Genomic DNA, 21018 nt, shown 5'->3' with positions numbered 1-21018 from the left:
TTTTGGATTACTCCAATACCAAATATGCTAATAAAAGACAAAATAAACTAAATATGAATGAAATGATGACTCACAACACGTGGTAAGCTTTCTCTCCTGGCTTTGATCTCTTTGATCTCCGGCAAAACGAACATCAAATGCGACCAGGGTTGGGTAGGGTTACTCTAACTGGATTACTTTCAATTACTTTTGGATGACTCCAATACCAAATATGCTAATAAAAGACAAAAGAAACTAAATATGAATAAAATGATGACTCACAACACATGGTAAGCTATCTCTTCTGGCTTTGATCTCCGGCAAAACGAACATCAAATGCGACCAGGGTTGGGTAGGGTTACTCTAACTGGATTACTTTCAATTACTTTTGGATGAATCCAATACCAAATATGCTAATAAAAGACAAAAGAAACTAAATATGAATGAAATGATGACTCACAACACGTGGTAAGCTTTCTCTCCTGGCTTTGATCTCTTTGATCTCCGGCAAAACGAACATCAAATGCGACGGAAACAAAATGAAAATAAATCCAAACAGCTTGCCAACATCATTTTTGCCCTTCCATGTATTCCGTTACTCCCCAAGCCTGCACAAAATGGAGTCATTTTATTCTTATTTAGTTTCTTTTGTCTTTTATCAGCAAATTGGTATTGGAGTCATCTCAAAGTAATTAAAAGTAATCCAGTTAAAGTAACCCTACCCAACCCTGACCATTTACCAGGAGAGATTGCTCTAAAAATAGAAGGTGTTGTCAGTTTTTTCTCTGGAGAAAAAAAAACGTGACGAAATATTCTCTATTACTTTTTTTTTGACCTCATGCAAACTAGAGTAACAATATTCAGTCGTAGTGTTCAAAAACTGCAAAAATAGTGTACTTTTTCTGCAGATTTACACGTCACGCTGTCGAGGGTGGGCGTGGTTACTCTCATCGGTATCGGATAGGAACCCATAAACTCCAGGCGATTCCAAAAGTAAACACTCGTCTGGTGCATCCCGACCGGAGCAGGATCGTTAATACTATGGGCGACAAAGAAAACACCACCAGGTAATCTCCAAATACTCCCACCTGTCGCTATTCCTTTTCTTTTAGGTTTGGCGAGATAATGCATTCCATTTTGTGTATGAACGTGACATATTTTCATGGAAAAAGCCATTATCTCCTGAACAATCCGCCTAAAATCCCTACCCAAGACGTAACCAGAGTAAATTGAATGCTGTTTTTTGAACCGTTTGGAAAACTATGGACGCTTTCGGTCTCTTTTGAAAGGTAACCAGGGTTGGGTAGGGTTACTTTAACTGGATTACTTTCAATTACTTTTGGATTACTCCAATACCAAATATGCTAATAAATACCAAAGAAACTAAATATAAATAAAATGATGACTCACAACACGTGGTAAGCTTTCTCACCTGGCTTTGATCTCTTTGATCTCCGGCAAAACTAACATAAAATGCGACCAGGGTTGGGTAGGGTTACTTTAACTGGATTACTTTCAATTACTTTTGGATTACTCCAATACCAAATATGCTAATAAAAGACCAAAGAAACTAAATATGAATGAAATGATGACTCACAACACGTGGTAAGCTTTCTCTCCTGGCTTTGATCTCTTTGATCTCCGGCAAAACGAACATCAAATGCGACGGAAACAAAATGAAAATCAATCCAAACAGCTTTTTGCCGTTCCATGTATTCCGTTACTCCCCAAGCCTGCACAAAATTTAGTTATTTTATTCATATTTAGTTTATTTTGTCTTTTATTAGCATATTTGGTATTGGAGTAATCCAAAAGTAATTGAAAGTAATCAAGTTAAAGTAACCATACCCAACCCCGAAGGTAACACACTGAAGTTTTGTCCCAAGTGCAACCAACATTGAGTCCTCCGAGTTGGAACACACAGAAATAGAAATAGAAAAAGCCAGCAAGTTAGCTGGAAAACAGGTGGGAAGATAGCTTGAAGCCTTACCTGGTACCTTGTGAAATTTCATCACAATCTAAAAAATTAAACATTATATTTCGCACATTTTTCTGGACATTAGCAGACGACCGGTTTACAGCACTTAAAGCTCTGCAACTGTGTGTTACACTTTGGCCGTTTTTTTAGATATTTTGAAAGAGTTGTAAATGTTTGACTTCTCTCTCTGCATGCCTATCACTAATTTGCACACTTGCGCTTAATAATGGTGCGTAAAAATGAATCATGAATGGGGTATTATTTTGGGGTCTAATTTCAATACACATATGCATGTTTTTCAGAATTTTATTAACTAACCAGTGTGTCAATTATCATTCGAATCGGTCATTACTGTCTAAAGATATTCAGCGCTAAAGAAGGCGATGTCCGTTTTATCAATAAAGGCTCCCTTAGCCAGTAATTGGCTGAGAGTGGTTAATGGCCATATTAGAACTCATCTGACGAGTTTATATATGATTTATTTTAAACCTCGAGATGGCAGCAGAGAGTAACAAAGTTTTAAATTCCCGGTAGCATGTAAATGCTGAAAAGAAGGGGACCAAGTACTGAACCCTGCGGAACACCACAGGTAACAATGAAGGGCTCAGATGTCATTTCGCCATATTTAACACAGTGCGTCCTATCTGAGAGGTAAGATCTGAAGCATAAGAGAGACCAATCCATTTTTCCAACCGTTCTAGTAGGAAATTCTGGTGCACTGTGTCAAAAGCAGCACTAAGATCCAGCAGCAGCAAGAGTGATGAAGCCCTGGAGTCCATTGCCAGTAGAAGATCATTGGTTGGAGTACCTTAATCAGTGCTGTCTCAGTAGAGTGGTTAGCCCTGAATCCTGATTGCTTTGAATAAAAAGATTGTTATCGGATATAAAATCATTTACCTTTTCAAGTATTTTAGAAAGAAACGAAAGGTTTGACACAGGTCTATAATTACATAATCTTTCTGGATCAAGGTTGGGTTTTTTCAGTGTAGGTTTAATAACAGCATTAAATATAAATTCTAAAAAAAAACAATACATTTTGTCTGTAAAGCTTTCCCACAACTAGAAGGCCATTAATAGTCATATTTTGGTATTCTTATGTAACTTATCCCTTCCTGGCATGTTTACTTATTTATATTTTCTTGGATTTTTTTGTTCAGTTTGTTCATTCAACATGGCGGTGGAATTTTTGTATGCAGTGTACTTTATATTTGTTTTGTTCAATAAAGCTTTTTTTAAAAAAAGGAAAAAAATATGCCTTTCTCCCATAATGTTGGCTTCCTGTTAAACAAGCGGATGCGCTCTCAATCTGCTCTATTTGCACTTTTGCTTTTCCTCAGGATGAGCGCTTTCCTTGTTTGGATGTGATCATGTGACCCATGAAATAATCCTCAATGTCAATACAACCGATTTTAAAACATAATTTGTTGTATAAGGTGCACCGGATGACAGAGTCGAGTGCTACGGTTGCACAACAACTAAAAAAATACCATATTTCTGCATTGATTAATCAGTCCAATCGCAATAGGAACACATGGCATGCAACGGCAATAGAACCCGGATCCCGGCGGGGAGCGTGCTGGATCCTATCCACTAAAAATGTAGTTGATGTAGGAAAATATATTAGATTTGATCTCATCATCATTCTATTTTATGCAGTGCATAACTATTAGCCTTGCTTCTAGTACAGTAAAAACTCAAAAAGATGAGAAAAAGGTCGCAGGTTCGATTCCCGGCTCCTCCGTGTTATATGTCGAAGTGTCCTTGGGCAAGACACCGAACCCGTATGCCCCCGATAAACGGGTAGTTGCCTTGCATGGCTGATGCTATCGGTGTGTGAGAGTGTGTGTGTGAATGGGTAAGTGTGAAGCACTCTGTAAAGCACTTTGGGAGTTTAGGGTTAGAAATCCAGATCACTAATCACTAATGGTGTTATTATTGTCCTGGGCCGAGGGAAGATTATCAGACATCAAACCGGTCCGTGGTACAGAAAAGGTTGGGGACCACTGAGATACAGTGTTAAGTCGCCACCTCGCAAAGCGCCCCAGATTCCAAGCTGATAGAAGGGAAAGGTATGGTGGGAAGTAATTTGGTCATTCTAAACTGAATGAAGAGAAAGAGATTGTGTTAAGTAATTAGAACTCGGATCGCGGCGGGGAGCGTGCTGGATCGTATCCACTAAGGATGTAGATGACATAGGAAAAGGTATTAGATCTGATCTCATCATCACTCTATTTTATGCAGTGCATAATATTTAGTGTTATTATTGTCCTGGTCCGTGGTACAGAAGGTTTGGGACCACTGATATACAGTGTTGCGCCGCCACCTCGCAAAGCGCCCCAGATTCCAAACTGATAGAAGAGAAAGGTATGGTGGGAAGTAATTTGGTCTTTCTAAACTGAATGAAGAGAAAGAGATTGTGTTAAGTAATTAGAACCCGGATCGCGGCGGGGAGCGTGCTGGATCGTATCCACTAAGGATGTAGATGACATAGGAAAAGGTATTAGATCTGATCACATCATCACTCTATTTTATACAGTGCATAATATTTAGTGCTATTATTGTCCTGGTCCGTGGTACAGAAAAGGTTGGGGACCACTGAGATACAGTGTTGCGTCGCCACCTTGCAAAGCGCCGGGGACTCTGAACTGATAGAAGGGACAGGTATGGTGGGAAGTAATTTGGTCATTCTAAACTGAATGAAGAAAAAGAGATTGTGGGAAGTAATTAGAACCCGGATCGCGGCGGGGAGTGTGCTGGATCGTATCCACCAAGGATGTAGATGATATAGGAAAAGGTATTAGGTTATATCTCATCATCACTCTATTTTATGCAGTGCATAATATTTAGTGTTATTATTGTCCCGCTCCGTGGTACAGAAAGTTTGGGACCATTGAGATACAGTGTCGCGTCGCCATCTCGCAAAACGCCCCAGATTCTGAACTGTTAGAAGGGAAAGGTATGGTGGGAAGTAATTTGGTCGTTCTGAACTGAATGAAGGGAAAGGGATGGTGGGAAGTAATTTGGTCGTTCTGAACTGAAGGAAGAGAAGGGCATTGTTGGAAGTAATTCGGTTGCCTGAAAGATATAAATTAAAGCATTGCCACACATGCTTGTTTTTCTCTTGCGCTTCTCGGAGTGTTGTCTCGCGGGCCAGATTCAATCCCTTTAGCGGGCCTGATCTGGCCCGCGGGCCGCATGTTTGACACCTGGGTTCTAGTGCATACAATACGATATATCATCACGGGTTTTTGTCTCCCCCTAGGGTCTTCAAGAAGACCAGCCCCAACCACAAGGTAGGCCCAACGCTGAGGTGGAACTGTGCAGATACACTCTCTTATTTTTGTGGTCTCCGCAGCTCAGCGTTTATCTGGGCAAGCGTGATTTTGTGGACCACTTGGATCATGTGGACGTCGTCGGTGAGCATCCGCAGCAGCACAATGATGAAACTTTCAGATTGACGTCACTATTTTGGCTGGCGCAGATGGAGTGGTCCTGGTGGATCCCGAGTATCTGCAGGATTTTAAAGGTAAAAGCTCCATGAGTTCGAATAACTAGACAATTCCCGCGGCAATTGTAAGAGTTGTGATTGATCCGGAAGATGATCTCGGCATGTATATATATAACCCCGGTTGTTAGCATTATGAGTTAGCATAGCAAGTTTTTCACTCCGAGAGATGTTTCTGTCATTTTTTACTTGGTTCTGTGGGGGTACTCCGCCCACCCACACCCCCCCCGGTACTGGCAAGTTCATTTGAGATGGGCCCACAACCGTTAGCAACAAGGATACGCCTTGTGAAGGTCTAAAAAAACACATTCATGGTAATAACATAGTAACAACACTGTTATTACACATTAAAACATTTAAAATGTACATGTTCGAAAGGAATGAGCCATTCTATTTGAATTGGCCCATCCGGGATGCATTGAGCCCATTCAATTTGCAGAGTCGTTAGCATTTTAGCATTAGAATAATTTTTCAGCATGAAGAAGTTAGCACCACTTTTTAGAATGTATCCGTTAGCATAACTCATCAACATGAGGCCATTAGCATAATTTGAAAATATGAAGTCGTTACAATATTGCCATTACCAACATTTTTTAGAATGAAGAAGTTAGCATTTAGCCGTTAGCATCACTTTTTAGCATGTGCCCATTAGCATAACTCATCAACATGAGGCCATTAGCATAATATGTAAATATGAAGTCGTTACAATATTGCCATTACCAACATTTTTCAGAATGAAGAAGTTAGCATTTAGCCGTTAGCATCACTTTTTAGCATGTTCCCATTAGCATAACTCATCAACATGAGTCCATTAGCATAATTTGTAAATATGAAGTCGTTACAATATTGCCATTACCAAAAATTGTTAGCATGAAGAAGTTAGCATTTAGCCGTTAGCATCACTTTTTAGAATGTATCCGTTAGCATAACTCATCAACATGAGCCCATTAGCATAATTTGTAAATATGAAGTCGCTACAATATTGCCATTACCAACATTTTTCAGAATGAAGACGTTAGCATTTAGCCGTTAGCATCACTTTTTAGCATGTCCCCATTAGCATAACTCATCAACATGAGGCCATTGGCATAATTTGTAAATATGAAGGCGTTACAATATTGCCATTACCAAAATTTTTTAGCATGAAGAAGTTAGCATTTAGCCGTTAGCATCACTTTTTAGCATGTTCCCATTAGCATAACTCATCAACATGAGTCCATTAGCATAATTTGAAAATATGAAGTCGTTACAATATTGCCATTACCAAAACATTTTAGCATGAAGAAGTTAGCATTTAGCCGTTAGCATCACTTTTTAGAATGTATCCGTTAGCATAACTCATCAACATGAGCCCATTAGCATAATTTGTAAATATGAAGTCGCTACAATATTGCCATTACCAACATTTTTTAGAATGAAGAAGTTAGCATTTAGCCGTTAGCATCACTTTTTAGCATGTTCCCATTAGCATAACTCATCAACATGAGGCCATTAGCATAATTTGTAAATATGAAGTCGTTACAATATTGCCATTACCAACATTTTTCAGAATGAAGACGTTAGCATTTAGCCGTTAGCATCACTTTTTAGCATGTTCCCATTAGCATAACTCATCAACATGAGTCCATTAGCATAATTTGAAAATATGAAGTCGTTACAATATTGCCATTACCAAAACATTTTAGCATGAAGAAGTTAGCATTTAGCCGTTAGCATCACTTTTTAGAATGTATCCGTTAGCATAACTCATCAACATGAGCCCATTAGCATAATTTGTAAATATGAAGTCGTTACAATATTGCCATTACCAACATTTTTCAGCATGAAGAAGTTAGCATTTAGCCGTTAGCATAACTTTTTAGCATGTAATTAATTTAGATCTAATGTAATCTAAAGTACTTTATAAATCCCGATGTGTGTGCGTGTTTGTATGTGACTTACGTAAGGGAAATTATGGTTTAATTGTGTCTTTTATACTCTTATATTTTTTATACTCTTATATTTTTATACTCTATAAGGTTTTAACATTTATTCAACTGAAATCTGACTTTGAAGACACTTACAGTTGAAGTTCAGAAGTTGAAGAAATTTAATCAGCCGAACGACGAGTATAGTCCACATATTAATTTATTTAGCTGAATCAAAGAGTTGAACAAATCGGCTCTTTCTGCCGTGCCGAAATTACAATCGTGTGCAGAAGACGACGGGGTCCCAGGATTTTCCCATGTTATAACCCATCAGGGTTGGGTAAAGTTACTTTAACTGGATTACTTTCAATGACTTTTGGATTACTCCAAAACCAAATATGCTAATAAAAGACAAAAGAAACTAAATAGGAATAAAATTTAATTTTGTGGAGGCTTGGGGAGTAACGGAACACATGGAACGGCAAAAATGATGTTGGCAAGCTGTTTGGATTTATTTTCATTTTGTTTCTGTCGCATTTTATGTTAGTTTTGCCGGAGATCAAAGAGATCAAAGCCAGGAGAGAAAGCTTACCCCGTGTTGTGAGTCATTATTTTATTCATATTTAGTTTATTTTGTCTTTTATTAGCATATTTGGTATTGGAGTTATTGAAAGTAATCAAGTTAAAGTAACCCTACCCAACCCATGCTGATGAAATGTTCACGCCCCATGACCAAGCCGATTGGTCCGCGCTGTCGTCGATGCAAATTTCCCAACCATGATTTGAAGAATGGGAGGAGCGGTGATAGGTCATCGCCCTCCAGACAGAATGGTGGCAGGCACACACTCCAACCCCCCAGGCGAGGTGATAAGTCATTGTTATCTGCATAGAATGGAAGAAAGGGCACATTCGAACGCAAAGCGCGGTTTACGACACCCTTCTCTCAGAGTTTGCACTCAAACACTGAAGTCAGATTTTAGAACAAGTATATTTGACTTTACCTAAGATAAAACAGTGTATAAAATAGTATATAACTTCAACTGTTATACTCTTATATTCCTTATACTCTTATATTTTTTCATACTTATATCGTTATACGTTTATATTTTTATAGTATACTCAATAAGTTTTTGGTTTTACGAATTTGAGTTTTGCTCCTACATTCCAAAAGGTTTTCCTCCAAGGTCAAAAGAATAAGTTCCCAGTCACCAACTAGGTGTCCATCCATCCATCCATCCATCCATCATCTGCACCGCTTATCCTCACTAGGGTCGTGGGGGTGCTGGAGCCCATCCCAGCAATCATCGGGCAGTGGGCAGGGGACACCCTGAACTGGTCGCCAACTGGGGACAGACAACTCACTCGCTCATTCACACCTAGGGACAATTTGGACCGGCCAATCCACCTGAAATGCATGTCTTTGAAATGTGGGAGGAAACCGGAGTACCTGGAGGAAACCCACGCAAGCACGGGGAGAACATACAAACTCCGCACAGGTAGGCTGGTAGCTGGATTTGAACCCACACGGGAGGTTCCAAAGACCTTAGAACTGTGCCGCTCACGCGCTAACCACTGCGCCGCCGTGCTGCCAACTAGGTGTCTTTCATTAAAAATCTAAGACTTGAGAGGCCACTAACAGTTTCCCAGGCTACTCCTCGTGCCGGTCCAAATTGTCCCTAGGTATGAATGAGTGAACGGTTGTCTCTGTGTGGCCTGCAACTGGCTGGCATTCAGTTCAGGGTGTCCCCTGCCCAATCCCCGAAGATAGCTGGGATGGGCTCCAGCACCCCCGCGACCCTACTGAGGATAAGCAGTGCAGATAATGGAATGAAAGTAATCCTCTCAACCCTTTCTATCTTGCAAGTGTTTGTGAGCCTGGCGTGCGTGTTTCGCTACGGCCGAGAGGACGTGGATGTCCTCGGGTTGGCCTACCGGAAGGATCTCCACGTGGACGTTTTTCAGGTTTTCCCTCGGCTCGCCCACCAGGAGGCGCCGACTCGGCTACAGGAGAAACTACTGCGCAAGCTAGGCCGGAACGCCTTCCCCTTCCGCTTTGACGTAAGGACAGCACGCGCTTCGGGGATTTTGAGTAGTGATGGGTCGTTCTGCTCACTGCTATGTGAGAGAGGGTTTCGGTCGGAGTGGACATCTCTTTGTAATTCTCTCTCTTTCTCTTTCTCTTTCTCTTTCTCTCTTATTTATATTTCTCTCTCTCCTTTTTTACATATTTGTCTTTACTCCTTTCTTTTTTTCTGTTTCTCTTTCCCTCATACTCTTTCTCTCTCTCCTTCCCTCTTTTCTCTCTCACTGTCTTTCGTTATCATTCTCTCTCTCTTTCTCTCTTTATCTTTTTATTTTTTCAATATATATCTTTTTCTTTGTATCTGTATTTCTTTCCTTCATACTCTCTCACTGCCGTATCTTTCTCTCCATATCCTTTTCTTTTTTCTATATATATCTTTCTCTTTCTTTTTTATGTCTTTTTTTCTTTTCTCTCTCTCTCTTGCGATTTCTCTCTCTCTCTCTCTCGCTATTTCTCTCTCATTCTCTTTTTCTACCATTCTTTCTCTCGTTCTCCTTTTATTTATATATATATATATATATATATATATTACTTTTATTATTTTTAAAATGTGAATTTCCCTGCGGGGATGCATAAAGTATCTATCTATCTTTCTTTTTTCTCTGTTTCTCTTTCTATGGCCCTCTCTTTCTCTCGCACTCTTTATCTCTCCCCTTCTTCTCTTTCTCCCCACTGCCTTTTCTTTTCTCTTTTTCTCCCTCTTTATCCTACTCTCTCTTTTTGTGTATTTAAGTGTTTTTATATTTTTTTTTCCTCCCTTCTTTTGTTTCTTTTTTTCTTTCTTTCTTTTTCCCTCTTTGTTTCATTCGCTTCCCTATTTTTTCTTTATTTTTCACTGTATTAACCTTCTCTCCCTCTTTTTCTCTCGCTTTATGTATCTTCCATTCTCTCCCCTTTGTCTTGCTTTATCTTTCTGTCTCTTTTTCTTGCTCTATTTCTCTCTTTTTTTTCTCTCTCTCTCCTTCATTCTCTTTCTCTCTCTCTAAATTATTTTGAGAACTGTTATGCTCTACCATAAAGCTTATTATGCTGAAATAAGCTTTATGGTAGAGTGCATAGCAGTTTCAATACAAGGGATTTAAATAGAAAAAGGCAAAATAAACACGTTACCTGCTCAAAAGTGATTTGTATACGGTGTGCATTACCGTTCGATTACGTTCACAACAAATACAAAGACGGAATGGTTTAAATTGTATTACATTTCCAACAAATGCAAAAAAAAGTGGTTTTGGTTATATGTTCACCATTACATTCCTTAAAAGTGATATAAAAGTGAGATAAAACAAGGTGGGCATAGTAGCTAGGGGATGCAAATCTCGGCAGGGATGCATTTCTCGGCATAACACCGGAATCCCCATCACGACTTTATTGGGAAGTAATAATAATAATAATAATGCATTTTTTTTAAAAGCGCCTTTCAGGCCACCCAAGGACACTGTACAGACAATGGAAAAAATACAATTTAAAAAGTTGTAAGCGAAATAATAAATAAAAACAAGACATAAAATCATAAAAACATAGGAAATGGAGAAGCTATGTGTTGTAGGCAGTCCTGAACAGGTGTGTTTTTAGACGGGACTTAAAAGTGGAGAGAGGTGTGCAGTTTTGGAGGTCCGGAGGTAGATTGTTCCAGAGCTTGGGAGCAGCGCGACTGAAGGCTCTGGCTCCCATGGTGCTTAGATGGGCAGGGGGCACTGACAGTCGGAGGGAGGACGAGGATCTGAGGGAGCGAGTGGGGACGTGCACCTGGAGAAGGTCGGACAGGTAAGGAGGAGCCAGGTTGTGAATGGCCATATATGTATATAGGATCAGTTTGTAGCTGATGCGATGCTGAATAGGAAGCCAGTGTAGCTGTTGTTGTTGTTGTTGTTAGATCGCTTCAAGTCGTCTAAAGATGATCTTTAGGAACGACATGGAACGCTTCGGTTGTGTTACGAGTTCCGCGAATTGGCCGCTCCGACAGCAGATGAGGTCAGCTTTGGGTAACTTGTACCGAAGCGTTCGTGTAGCGGGTGGGAGACGCATTCGTCGGCCATGAGGCCGTCCACAGGACACCACGTGGAGGTTGCGTTCCTTGTCCTGCAGTGTAGCTGTTGGAGAACGGGGGTGATGTGCTGCTGGGAAGATGTTTTTGTGATGATGCGAGCCATGGTGCCTTCAGATCCCCCGGGACCTTCCCTGCTCGGTCACCCTGCAACCCGGACCCGAGGACACGGGCAAAGCGTGCGGTGTGGACTTTGAGCTGCAGGCTTACTGCGGCAAGACGGCCAGCGAGAAGCTCCATCAGAGGTCGGCCAAATTTGTCCACTGGGGCACCCGCAATCGCGTGATCCATCTGCTTTTTTTTCTTCCCTAGGAACTCTGTGCATCTGCTGATCCGGAAAGTGCAGTATGCTCCAGAGAAGAAAGGGAAGCAACCCTCCGCAGAGAGCAGCAGGAGTTTCCTGATGTCAGAAGGGCCGCTCAACCTTGAAGTGTCGCTGGACAAGGAGGTGCAAAATTAGCACATATTTGCAAGGGGCCACCGTGAAGTTTTCCAGAGTAGAGATGAGCTAAATACTGATGACAACAGCCTTTATTTTGATATTACCATCAGTTTATGCCTTTTAAGGAAGTGTTTCATTTTGGATCTATAAGTCATGGAAATGTTCTGTTTGGCTGGGGAAGCAATTATTCGTTTGTTTATTCATCTATCTATCTACAGTATCTAGACGTTTATCTGTCTAGAAATACATCTATCTAGACATTCCTCTAGACCACAGGTGTCAAACAGGCGGCCCGCGGGCCGGATCAGGCCCGCTAAAGGATTGACCCGCGAGACAACACTCCGAGAAGCGCAAGAGAAAAACAAGCTGCAGGTTGAAATATGTCAACTTGATGTTGCCAAAGCCAGGTGCCTCGAACAAAGACACTGTACTTGCATCTCTCTCTCTCTCTCTCTCTCTTTCCCACCCTTTTCTCCCACTCTGTCTCTGTCTCTTTCACTCCCTGTGTCTTTTAACCTCTTTTGCTCTAACATCCTTTTTTCCTTTCCTCTTTTCTCTTTCTCTCTTCATACCCTTCGTGCTTTCTTTTCTTTTTTCTCTCCATTTTTCTATTTCTCTTTGGATTTCTTTCTTCCTCTCCCTTTCTTTTCCCCCTCTCTCACGACTTTTTATCTCTTTTGTTTCTCACGCTCTCTCCCTCTCTCTCTTTTTCTTTCTTTGTCCTGCCCTCTCTCTTCTTTTCCCTCACTCTTTCTCTTATTGCTTTATCTCTCTTTTTCTTTCTCTTTAATCTACTGGTCCGGCCCCTGACAGAATTTTTGTTCTATCGTGTGGCCCCCGAGTTAAAATGAGTTTGACACCCCTGCTCTAGACATTTATCTTTTTAGAGACCTATCTAGACATTTATCTTCTAGACTTTATCAATCTAGACATTCATCTATCTATCTGGACACCTATCTACCTACCTAGAAAGCTATCTATCTAGTCACCTATCTATTCATCTGAGCATTCCTCTAGACTTATATTTATCTTTTTAGACACCTATCTTCTAGACTCCTACTGTATCTATCTAGACATTTATCTTCTAGACACCTACTGTATTTGACTGGACATTTATCGCTCTAGACATTTATCCATCTGGACACCTATCGATCTAGACAGCTATCTATCTAGACACCTATCTATCCATCTAAGCATTCCTCTAGACTTATATCTATCTTTTTAGACACCTATCTTCTAGACTCCTACTGTATCTGTCTAGACCTTTATCTTCTAGACACCTACTGTATTTATCTGAACATTTATCGATCTGGACATTTATCTATCTAGACACCGATCTCTCAATCTAGACATTTATCTATACTGTATATCGCTCTAGACATTTATCCATCTGGACACCTATCTATCGGTCTAGACATCCCTTTAAATACTTATCTATCCAGACACCTATCTATCGATCTAAACAGGTATCAATCTAGACACCAATCTCTCAATCTATACATTTATCTATATATCGCTCTAGACATTTATCTATTTGGACACTTATCCATCGATCTAGACATCCCTCTAGATATTTATCTATCTAGAAACCCATCTATCGATCTAGACAGCTATCTATCTAGACACTTATCTCTCAATCTAGACATTTATGTATATATCGCTCTAGACATTTATCCACCAGGACACCTATCTATCGATCTAGACAGCTATCTATCTAGATGACAATCTCTCAATCTAGACATTATCCATCTAGATATATATCTATATTTCGCTCTAGACATTTGTCCATCTGGACACCTATCTATCGATCTAGACATCCCTCTAGATATTTATCTATCTAGTCAAGTGAAGTCAAGTCATGTGTATTTGTATAGCCCTTAATCACAAGTAGTCTCAAAGGGCTACAGAGACCACAGATTATTGCAAACTACAGATTAGCAACATTATTATTATAGTGAAAGTTAAAACTGATAGACAGTATCGATCTTGAGAGATTAGAATCCATCCGAATACTCGCTCTGTATCGATATTTGGATCGATCCACCCACCCTTACTGCTTTAAATATCTAGACACCTATCTATCGATCTAGACAGCTATCTCTCAATCTTGACATTTAGTTATTTAGACGGCTATCTATCTCGACATTTATCTATCTAGAGAGCTATCAATTTAAAATGGCTGGTAATAGGTCAATAATAGCATTTAGGACTCCATCCATCCATTATCTGCAATGCTTATCCTCATTAGGGGCGCGGGGGTGATGGAGCCCATCCCAGTTATCTCCGGGCAGTGGGCAGGGGACACCCTGAACTGGTTGCCAGACAGTCGCAGGGCACACAGAGACAGAAACTCACAGGCTCATTCCCATCTAGGGACAATCCGGACCAGCCAATTAACCTGACACGGAGGTTTTTGGAACGTGGGAGGAAATCCTAACCCTCGATGATCAATTACTACCACCGTTTAATCATAATAGGATTGTGAGCCTCCAAAAAGACCCCCAGCCCTCCAGCTAGGGCACACTTTATATACTAGTCTGACCCCTGTGAGAACGTTTTTCTTCCATGAGGCCCCTGAGCTAAAATGAGTTAGACACCCCGGTTTTGAATGTTTTTTATACGGGAATACTTAGTTTTAGGTAGTAGTCTTTCATTTTCTACACTCCTTTAATTTTTGAACACATGAAAAGTTTTTACCGTAAATTCCGGACTATAGAGCGCACCTGATTATAAGCCGCACCCACCACATTTTAAGAGGAAAACCGATTTTGTACTTACACAAGCCGCACCTGTATATAAGCCGCATGCGCCCACATTTAAACATGTAACACAAACACAAAATTAACCCAAACCCGACTAAATGTCCTTCGTTAAAGTCCACAGTCCAAAACTCACAGCCGGCAAAATGAACGGAAAATTATACCGGTACTTAAGGTTTGATGCAGACCTGCAGAGTCCGGGTCCTGTTGAAAGTAATCCAAGGAAAAAAGTGTATATTTCCAAAGGTAAGGGTGGGAAAAATCCACAAACAGGTCTGTCTGTTCCTCACCTTTACCGGTCTCCACTTCCCGTCAGCCCGCGTTTGTTCCGCCCCTCCTTTTTCATTCGCCCGTGCAAAACATATCAGAATAAGTGTCTTAAATAAATACATTACAAAAATATACAGTTGCAAATACATATAATACATGGTTTACAGATATTTACAAAGAAAGACGGTACACCGAGAGAGTTTTCAAAGCTTTAATAATAATAATATAACTTTCGTCCCAAACCGTGCCTGTGACAGGGCAGTTAATGGTAGCAACACGCTAGCAACACGCTTGCAACACAGTAAACGGGTCTGGTAAAAAAACATACCGTACTTGTAAAAATCAAGGTAAACCGTCCTCATCTTTACGTGCAGTAGCTCTGTTTTCTTCTTTATCAGACTGCTCGATTGCTTTTAGCTCGAAAGCTGCGTCATGTGCCTTTTCTTTTTGCATTTTGCATGATGAGGGTATGTTATGCACAAGCAAAGAAGTTGCAGTCTTCCTCGGCGCATATATTCCACCGGTCTAGATCTTACCTTTTGTACTCGAGCGCCGCTGGCGGCCGTTAGAAAAATGACATAAATTGGCCACATCACTGAATAAGCCGCAGGGTTGAAAGTTTGGGAAAAAAGTAGCGGCTTATAGTCCGGAATTTACGGTAGCATGCTCAAAAAAAAAGAATCTCGCCCACATTATTATGCAAAACCTGTTCAGCCCTACCACAACCCTCAAGCACATACTATTATCCCTACAGCTGTACTACCACGGGGAGCCCATCAGCGTGAACGTCCACGTCTCCAACAACTCCAGCAAGATGGTCAAGAAGGTGAAGATCTCAGGTGAGCATTTGTCAGACGTGCATATTTCGGTGCCGTTTGATGAAGTTTTTCTCTATCACTTCTTCTCACCACAGTGCGCCAATATGCCGACATCTGCCTGTTCTCCAAGGCTCAGTACAAATGTCCGGTGGCCCAGCTCGAAGTCGAGTTAGTGTGTTTGCCCAAAACATTGCATCAGGGGTCTCCAACCTTTTTGAAGCTGGGAGCTGTTTTCTATTTTATTTTTTTACTAATGAGCGCAAAGGTCTACCAGTTTGATATGCATTTCGAAAATGGCGTCGTTTCCTTTATTTAAAGGCACTATTGACTCACTTATGACTGATTTTAATGCTACTCTGGCTAGTGTCCTGGATTCCGTGGCGCCCCTACGGCTTAAATATCGACCCAAGAGACGCAAGCCTTGGTTTACTGATAAAACTAGATCGCTTAAACAAGAATGCAGGAAATCTAAACGAAAATGGCACGCTACCAAGCTTGAGGTTTTCCGTCAAACCTGGTGTGACAGCTTGTTGAAGTATAAAGCAGCCCTTGCCTCGAAAGTGATTGCGGCACAAAAGAATAACCCCAAAATCCTCTTTGACACTGTAGCATCGCTAACGAGGCAACAGATTATTCCATAGTTCTACCCATTCAGCCCATAACTTTATGGTCTTCTTCAATGCATACGGGAAGAGATTTCTTAAGACAAATTGAATACATTACATATTAAATGTCTGAAAATTATATATGGGTGACATGGTGGCTGTCCTGTTTTTTTTCAGATTTAGTGATCTGTCACTTGATAACTTTGAACAGGTGGTGAATACGGCCAAACCGACGACTTGCCTGTTTGACCCGCTTCCGGGTTTAGTGATTTTTCACTATTTACTTTTTTGGACTTATTTTGAAAGCCTAAAGAAAATGTAATTCTCTAGCTATATAGGAATAGGGCATTTTAAAAGAAATTTTGATCCCTCATCTCTTCATTACGTTTTACCATGGTTTAGTAAGCAGCCGTTGAACATTGCTTAGTTTCTTGAAAATAGTTTTTGTAGTCAACAAAACGAGAAAAACATGATAAGTCTTGGCACTTGGGGACAATGCTCCTATAAACCGTATTTATGCAATGACACCGAATTGATACCCTGGAAACAGATTGTGTTTTGCATGTAAAAAATAGATAATAAAATCTTAATGTCGAAAGTTTGGCATGTATATACTATATTTTTACTTTGATATTACCAATTTGTCATTATTAGAGGTTAAAATAGGCTCAGTCAACAACTAAACATCCCGCCAGTGGTTAATTCTTGGAAAATCACAATGACCCATAACGGTCTGCATTTATATAGCGCTTTTCAAGTCAATGAAAACCTTTACAATATGCTTCACACTTACCCATTTACATACACACTCACACACAAATAGCCTATCTGCTTATTGGGGTCATTAGGGATTCAGTGTCTTGCCCAAGGACACTTTGACGTGGGGGAGCTAGGAATCGAACCGGCGACTTCTTGATCCCAAGACGAGCGCTCTACCTTCTGAGCTAATGCCACACATAATCTATTCCCAGAACTAGTCTGCAGGCTACTCAGGAGGTCTTAGGGGGCTAGGATACTGCAACCACCAGGTTGGACACCCCTACATGACATGTTATGCTAATTTTATGTCAATTGACACCATTTTCCTCAATTGACCAGTGAGCAAGTGGTTGCCAGTTCAACCTTCTGCCAAGTTTACACTCTGACGCCGTGCATGGCTGCCAATCGGCAAAAGCGAGGCCTGGCGCTGGATGGCAAGCTCAAGCATCAGGATACCAACCTGGCCTCTAGCACCATGTACTCGCCCGCATACACTCGAATGCCCGGGTCGCCATCTTTTGTCTAAAGAGGGATGTTTGTTTTTCAGAATGAAGGAAGGTTGCGACAAGGAGATGCTGGGCATCGTGGTGTCTTACCGGGTCAAGGTCAAACTGGTGGTATCTCGTGGCAGGTACGTTGTGGTGATGCAATGAACGAGCGAGTGCATAACCTGTCAACTTCTGTTTTTGTGGGGTCTAAATCGGCTTCTTACATGTTGTGGGAGAGCTATTTACAAGTTGCTGACGCTAGAAAAATACACCAAGCATTCAGAGGGAGGGGCCAGAAGAGGAGGAACTTACGTCCATCTCCTTGGGCGCACTCCTAACATTGGGGAGCCCTTCCCCCACCAAACTGCATTTATTTAGGCAGAACAAAGAAAGAGAAAGAAACGCCCCTTTGGGCGGTACCAATATTTGAAACGTAATACCATCTGGTTTAGAAATACACACTTTTTGGGGAAGTACCCTAAGCCCACCTTACAGTTTTCCCCGTGTTTTATACGTTGTTTTCATATTGTGTATTCCGTACGGTGGATATCGAAATAATAAAGCTAAGACAATGGCAAATAAATATTTTCTAAGAATCAACAACAAGTGGAACCAAACTATTTCAACATTATATTCTATATTTACAGTGTAATAATTAAAGAAGTAGAGGTTGCAAAAATATTGGCACCCAGTTCTCAGCTCAGCCAACTGACTCCCTGATGACTTCCAAATGATCCAACCTAACCTAACTAATAAATGTAGGCTGTTCAGCTGAAATGATCTCCAATGCTTAAAAATGGGTCGAAAAACCAGTCAGTGTCTGCTGTTGACTGTACAAACTCAAAACTCTATTTTTTTTTACACACACCGCTTTGGAACTTTTTGCATAATTGCACAGTCTTCGGAGTTATGAATGCTGGGTCTTGTTTGTTTTTTGAGAATCTACAGCACCTACTGGTAACTTGTTTGGCATGTAACGATAAAACATATGCTAAAATCTGAGATTCTGTTAGTCTCATTGCACTGCAATAATTTTGAACAGCACTGTCCCTAAAAAGAATGGTTTACTATTGTATTTGTATTGTATTTATTTTATTCAGCCAGTATAAACCATAAACATGATCTATACAAGAAATCATTTGACACGCGAACACTCAATAATGATAATAGATTTAAAAGAATAAAAAGAATTGAGTAATAAATATATTGTAGTGTATAATACAAGGTAATTGTATAGAATAGTTTAAAAAGAAAGAATATGTAAATAACTAGACAATTCCCGCAGCAGTTGTAAGAGTTGTGATTGATCTGGCAGATGTTGGTAGAGAACCGGTAGCGTTGAGTTGTTAGCATTATGAGTTAGCATAAAGTTTTTAACTCAGAGAGATGTATTTTTAACCCCCGGTACTGGAAAGTTCATTTGAGATGGACCCACAACCGTTACCAACAAGGATATGCCTTGTGGAGGTCTAAAAAAAACACATTCATGGTAATAACGTAGTAATAACACTGTTATTACACGTTAGCATCACTTTCTAGCATGTACCCATTAGCATAACTCATCAACATGAGGACATTAGCATAATTTTTAAATATGAAGTCATTAAAATATTGCCATTACCAAAATGTTTAGCATGAAGAAGTTAGCATTTAGCTGTTAGCATCACTTTTTAACATGTACCCGTTAGCATAACTCATTAACATGAGTTAATTAGCATTATTTGAAAATATGAAGTCGTTTAAATATAGCCATTACCAAAAAAAATTAGCATGAAGAAGTTAGCATTTAGCCGTTAGCATCACTTTTTAGCATGTACCCGTTAGCATAACTCATCAACAAGAGTCCATTAGCATAATTTGTAAATATGAAGTTGTTAAAATATAGCCATTACCAAAAATGTTTTACTATGAAGAAGTTAGCATTGCCGACAGTGTTTACAGCTAACTTGCGCTAATACTTGGGCTGGCTGTGCCAGCCCAACTTGTCACCAACAGTTTTTACAGCTAGCATAAGTAAGCATAGCATCAACCTCTCATCGTTAATACTTGGGCTGGCTATGCCAACACTTTGCTAGCGGCGCACATAGCTGTTAGCATCCTCTCGCTAGCATACACTCTTTGGAATTCACCATTTACCCATGTTAAAAGTAATGTGGGGTTGGGCCCCCTCAAGCCACCCTGGACAGTCCCTGCTTACTATGACTACCCTCTGGAAAAGCCCTCATTACCATGACTACCAATAGAAATGAACGGGCCCATGTATTCCGGATGGGAGATTTTCAAAACCTATTATTCCGGACTTTTTTTGGTCTCCGGGGCCCCATCGAAAATCTGTATTGTCGCAGGAGAGTCCTGATTCGGCCGGAATTTTTGGTATATGAATCTTTGGGCTACTCCAACAGCTCTGGGAGGAGAGGCCTGTCAAAATTTGGCGGAAGAAGATAGATATAATAATAATATTAATTTTATTGAATAAGATCTCGGGGGATTATAATAGTTGTGCCTGCGATGGTAATGGCAATACTTTGCAGGGACGGGAGGCCAGAACCTATTATTTCCTCTGCCGTCCTCACTACTGATTCCATCTTTGACAATTCTTTGATTGACGCGACCAAACCAAACTGTGATTGACCTAGTTAAAACGGATTCAATGATAGCACGATAAAAATGGACTAGAATGGATCGACGGATTCCGAATGATTTGAGTTGACGAAGGAAGTAGAGCCTTTGTCTGGCTGACTTTAGAATATCAGTAGCATTGACAGTCCATGTGAGGTCAGCTGACAAGTAAGTACCCAGAAACTTGAATGAATGGACTCCATGTGAACGCATGTGTGCAGTGACATAGCAGTGGAGCTTCCCTTTGTTCTGATGCATCCCAAACCCAGCGACCTGGAACCAGGTGACCAGCATCTCACTCCTATTGATTAATCTGCATCAGGATTAAAACCTAATTCCATTTATGCATTTTTCAGAGCCTACTGCGAAAGCTGCAGCGAGGACGGATGACCTCGTCACATTCGACGCAGGGTAAGGCCAAGCTAGTGTTTGGAAAGCCGAGTGACACGAATCAGTTAAAGAATTAGGATTTATGAAGTTTTAGGTTTTTGTTTTTGAGTTCTTCTTTTTAACTCCAAGATCTTCTTCACAGCTCTTCCACTGAAGCCGACGAGCTGGTGTTCCAGGACTTCGGTTCCCTGCATCTAGAGGGGGCTAAAGGTGGAGCCGAGGGGGATCCCTTGTGCTAGCTGTTACGATGGGAAAGCAGCCACAAAGAAATCTATAACTGCAATGAGAGGGTTTTTTGTCAACAATTTTTAATGTTTAGTGCAAAGTAACTCCCAAAAATATGGTGCACTTTGCTATCCGGTTCAAAAGTCT

The 21018-nt window shown here is 40.6% G+C and overlaps 1 protein-coding gene across 1 annotated transcript; it reads left to right on the top strand.

Moving 5' to 3' along the window:
• The first annotated feature begins 968 nt into the window (after positions 1–968).
• LOC148356240 (beta-arrestin-2-like) lies at positions 969–21016 on the top strand. Its single transcript, XM_088346995.1, has 14 exons — positions 969–1046; positions 5220–5250; positions 5313–5373; positions 5439–5483; positions 9234–9427; positions 11614–11741; positions 11809–11944; positions 15722–15806; positions 15881–15953; positions 17489–17626; positions 17697–17780; positions 20478–20539; positions 20613–20667; positions 20789–21016. The coding sequence occupies exons 1-14, from the start codon at positions 1021–1023 to the stop codon at positions 20883–20885; spliced, it is 1215 nt and encodes a 404-aa protein (XP_088203121.1). The 5' UTR covers positions 969–1020; the 3' UTR covers positions 20886–21016.
• Positions 21017–21018: the final 2 nt, after the last annotated feature.

Source organism: Urocampus carinirostris, chromosome 11 (assembly GCF_059441175.1).
Source record: "Urocampus carinirostris isolate Australia breed hairy pipefish chromosome 11, RoL_Ucar_1.0, whole genome shotgun sequence".
NCBI classification, from domain to species: Eukaryota; Metazoa; Chordata; class Actinopteri; order Syngnathiformes; family Syngnathidae; genus Urocampus; species Urocampus carinirostris.
This window is presented reverse-complemented; position numbering and strand designations above follow the sequence as displayed.

Bases quoted from the DNA above. Each gene is read 5' to 3' on its own strand.
- LOC148356240 (XM_088346995.1), top strand. From the start codon at position 1,021: ATGGGCGACAAAGAAAACACCACCAG. The intron at 5,251-5,312 runs GTAGGCCCAACG...TGGTCTCCGCAG, and splicing joins AGACCAGCCCCAACCACAAG to CTCAGCGTTTATCTGGGCAA. The intron at 17,781-20,477 runs GTACGTTGTGGT...GCATGTGTGCAG, and splicing joins CTGGTGGTATCTCGTGGCAG to TGACATAGCAGTGGAGCTTC.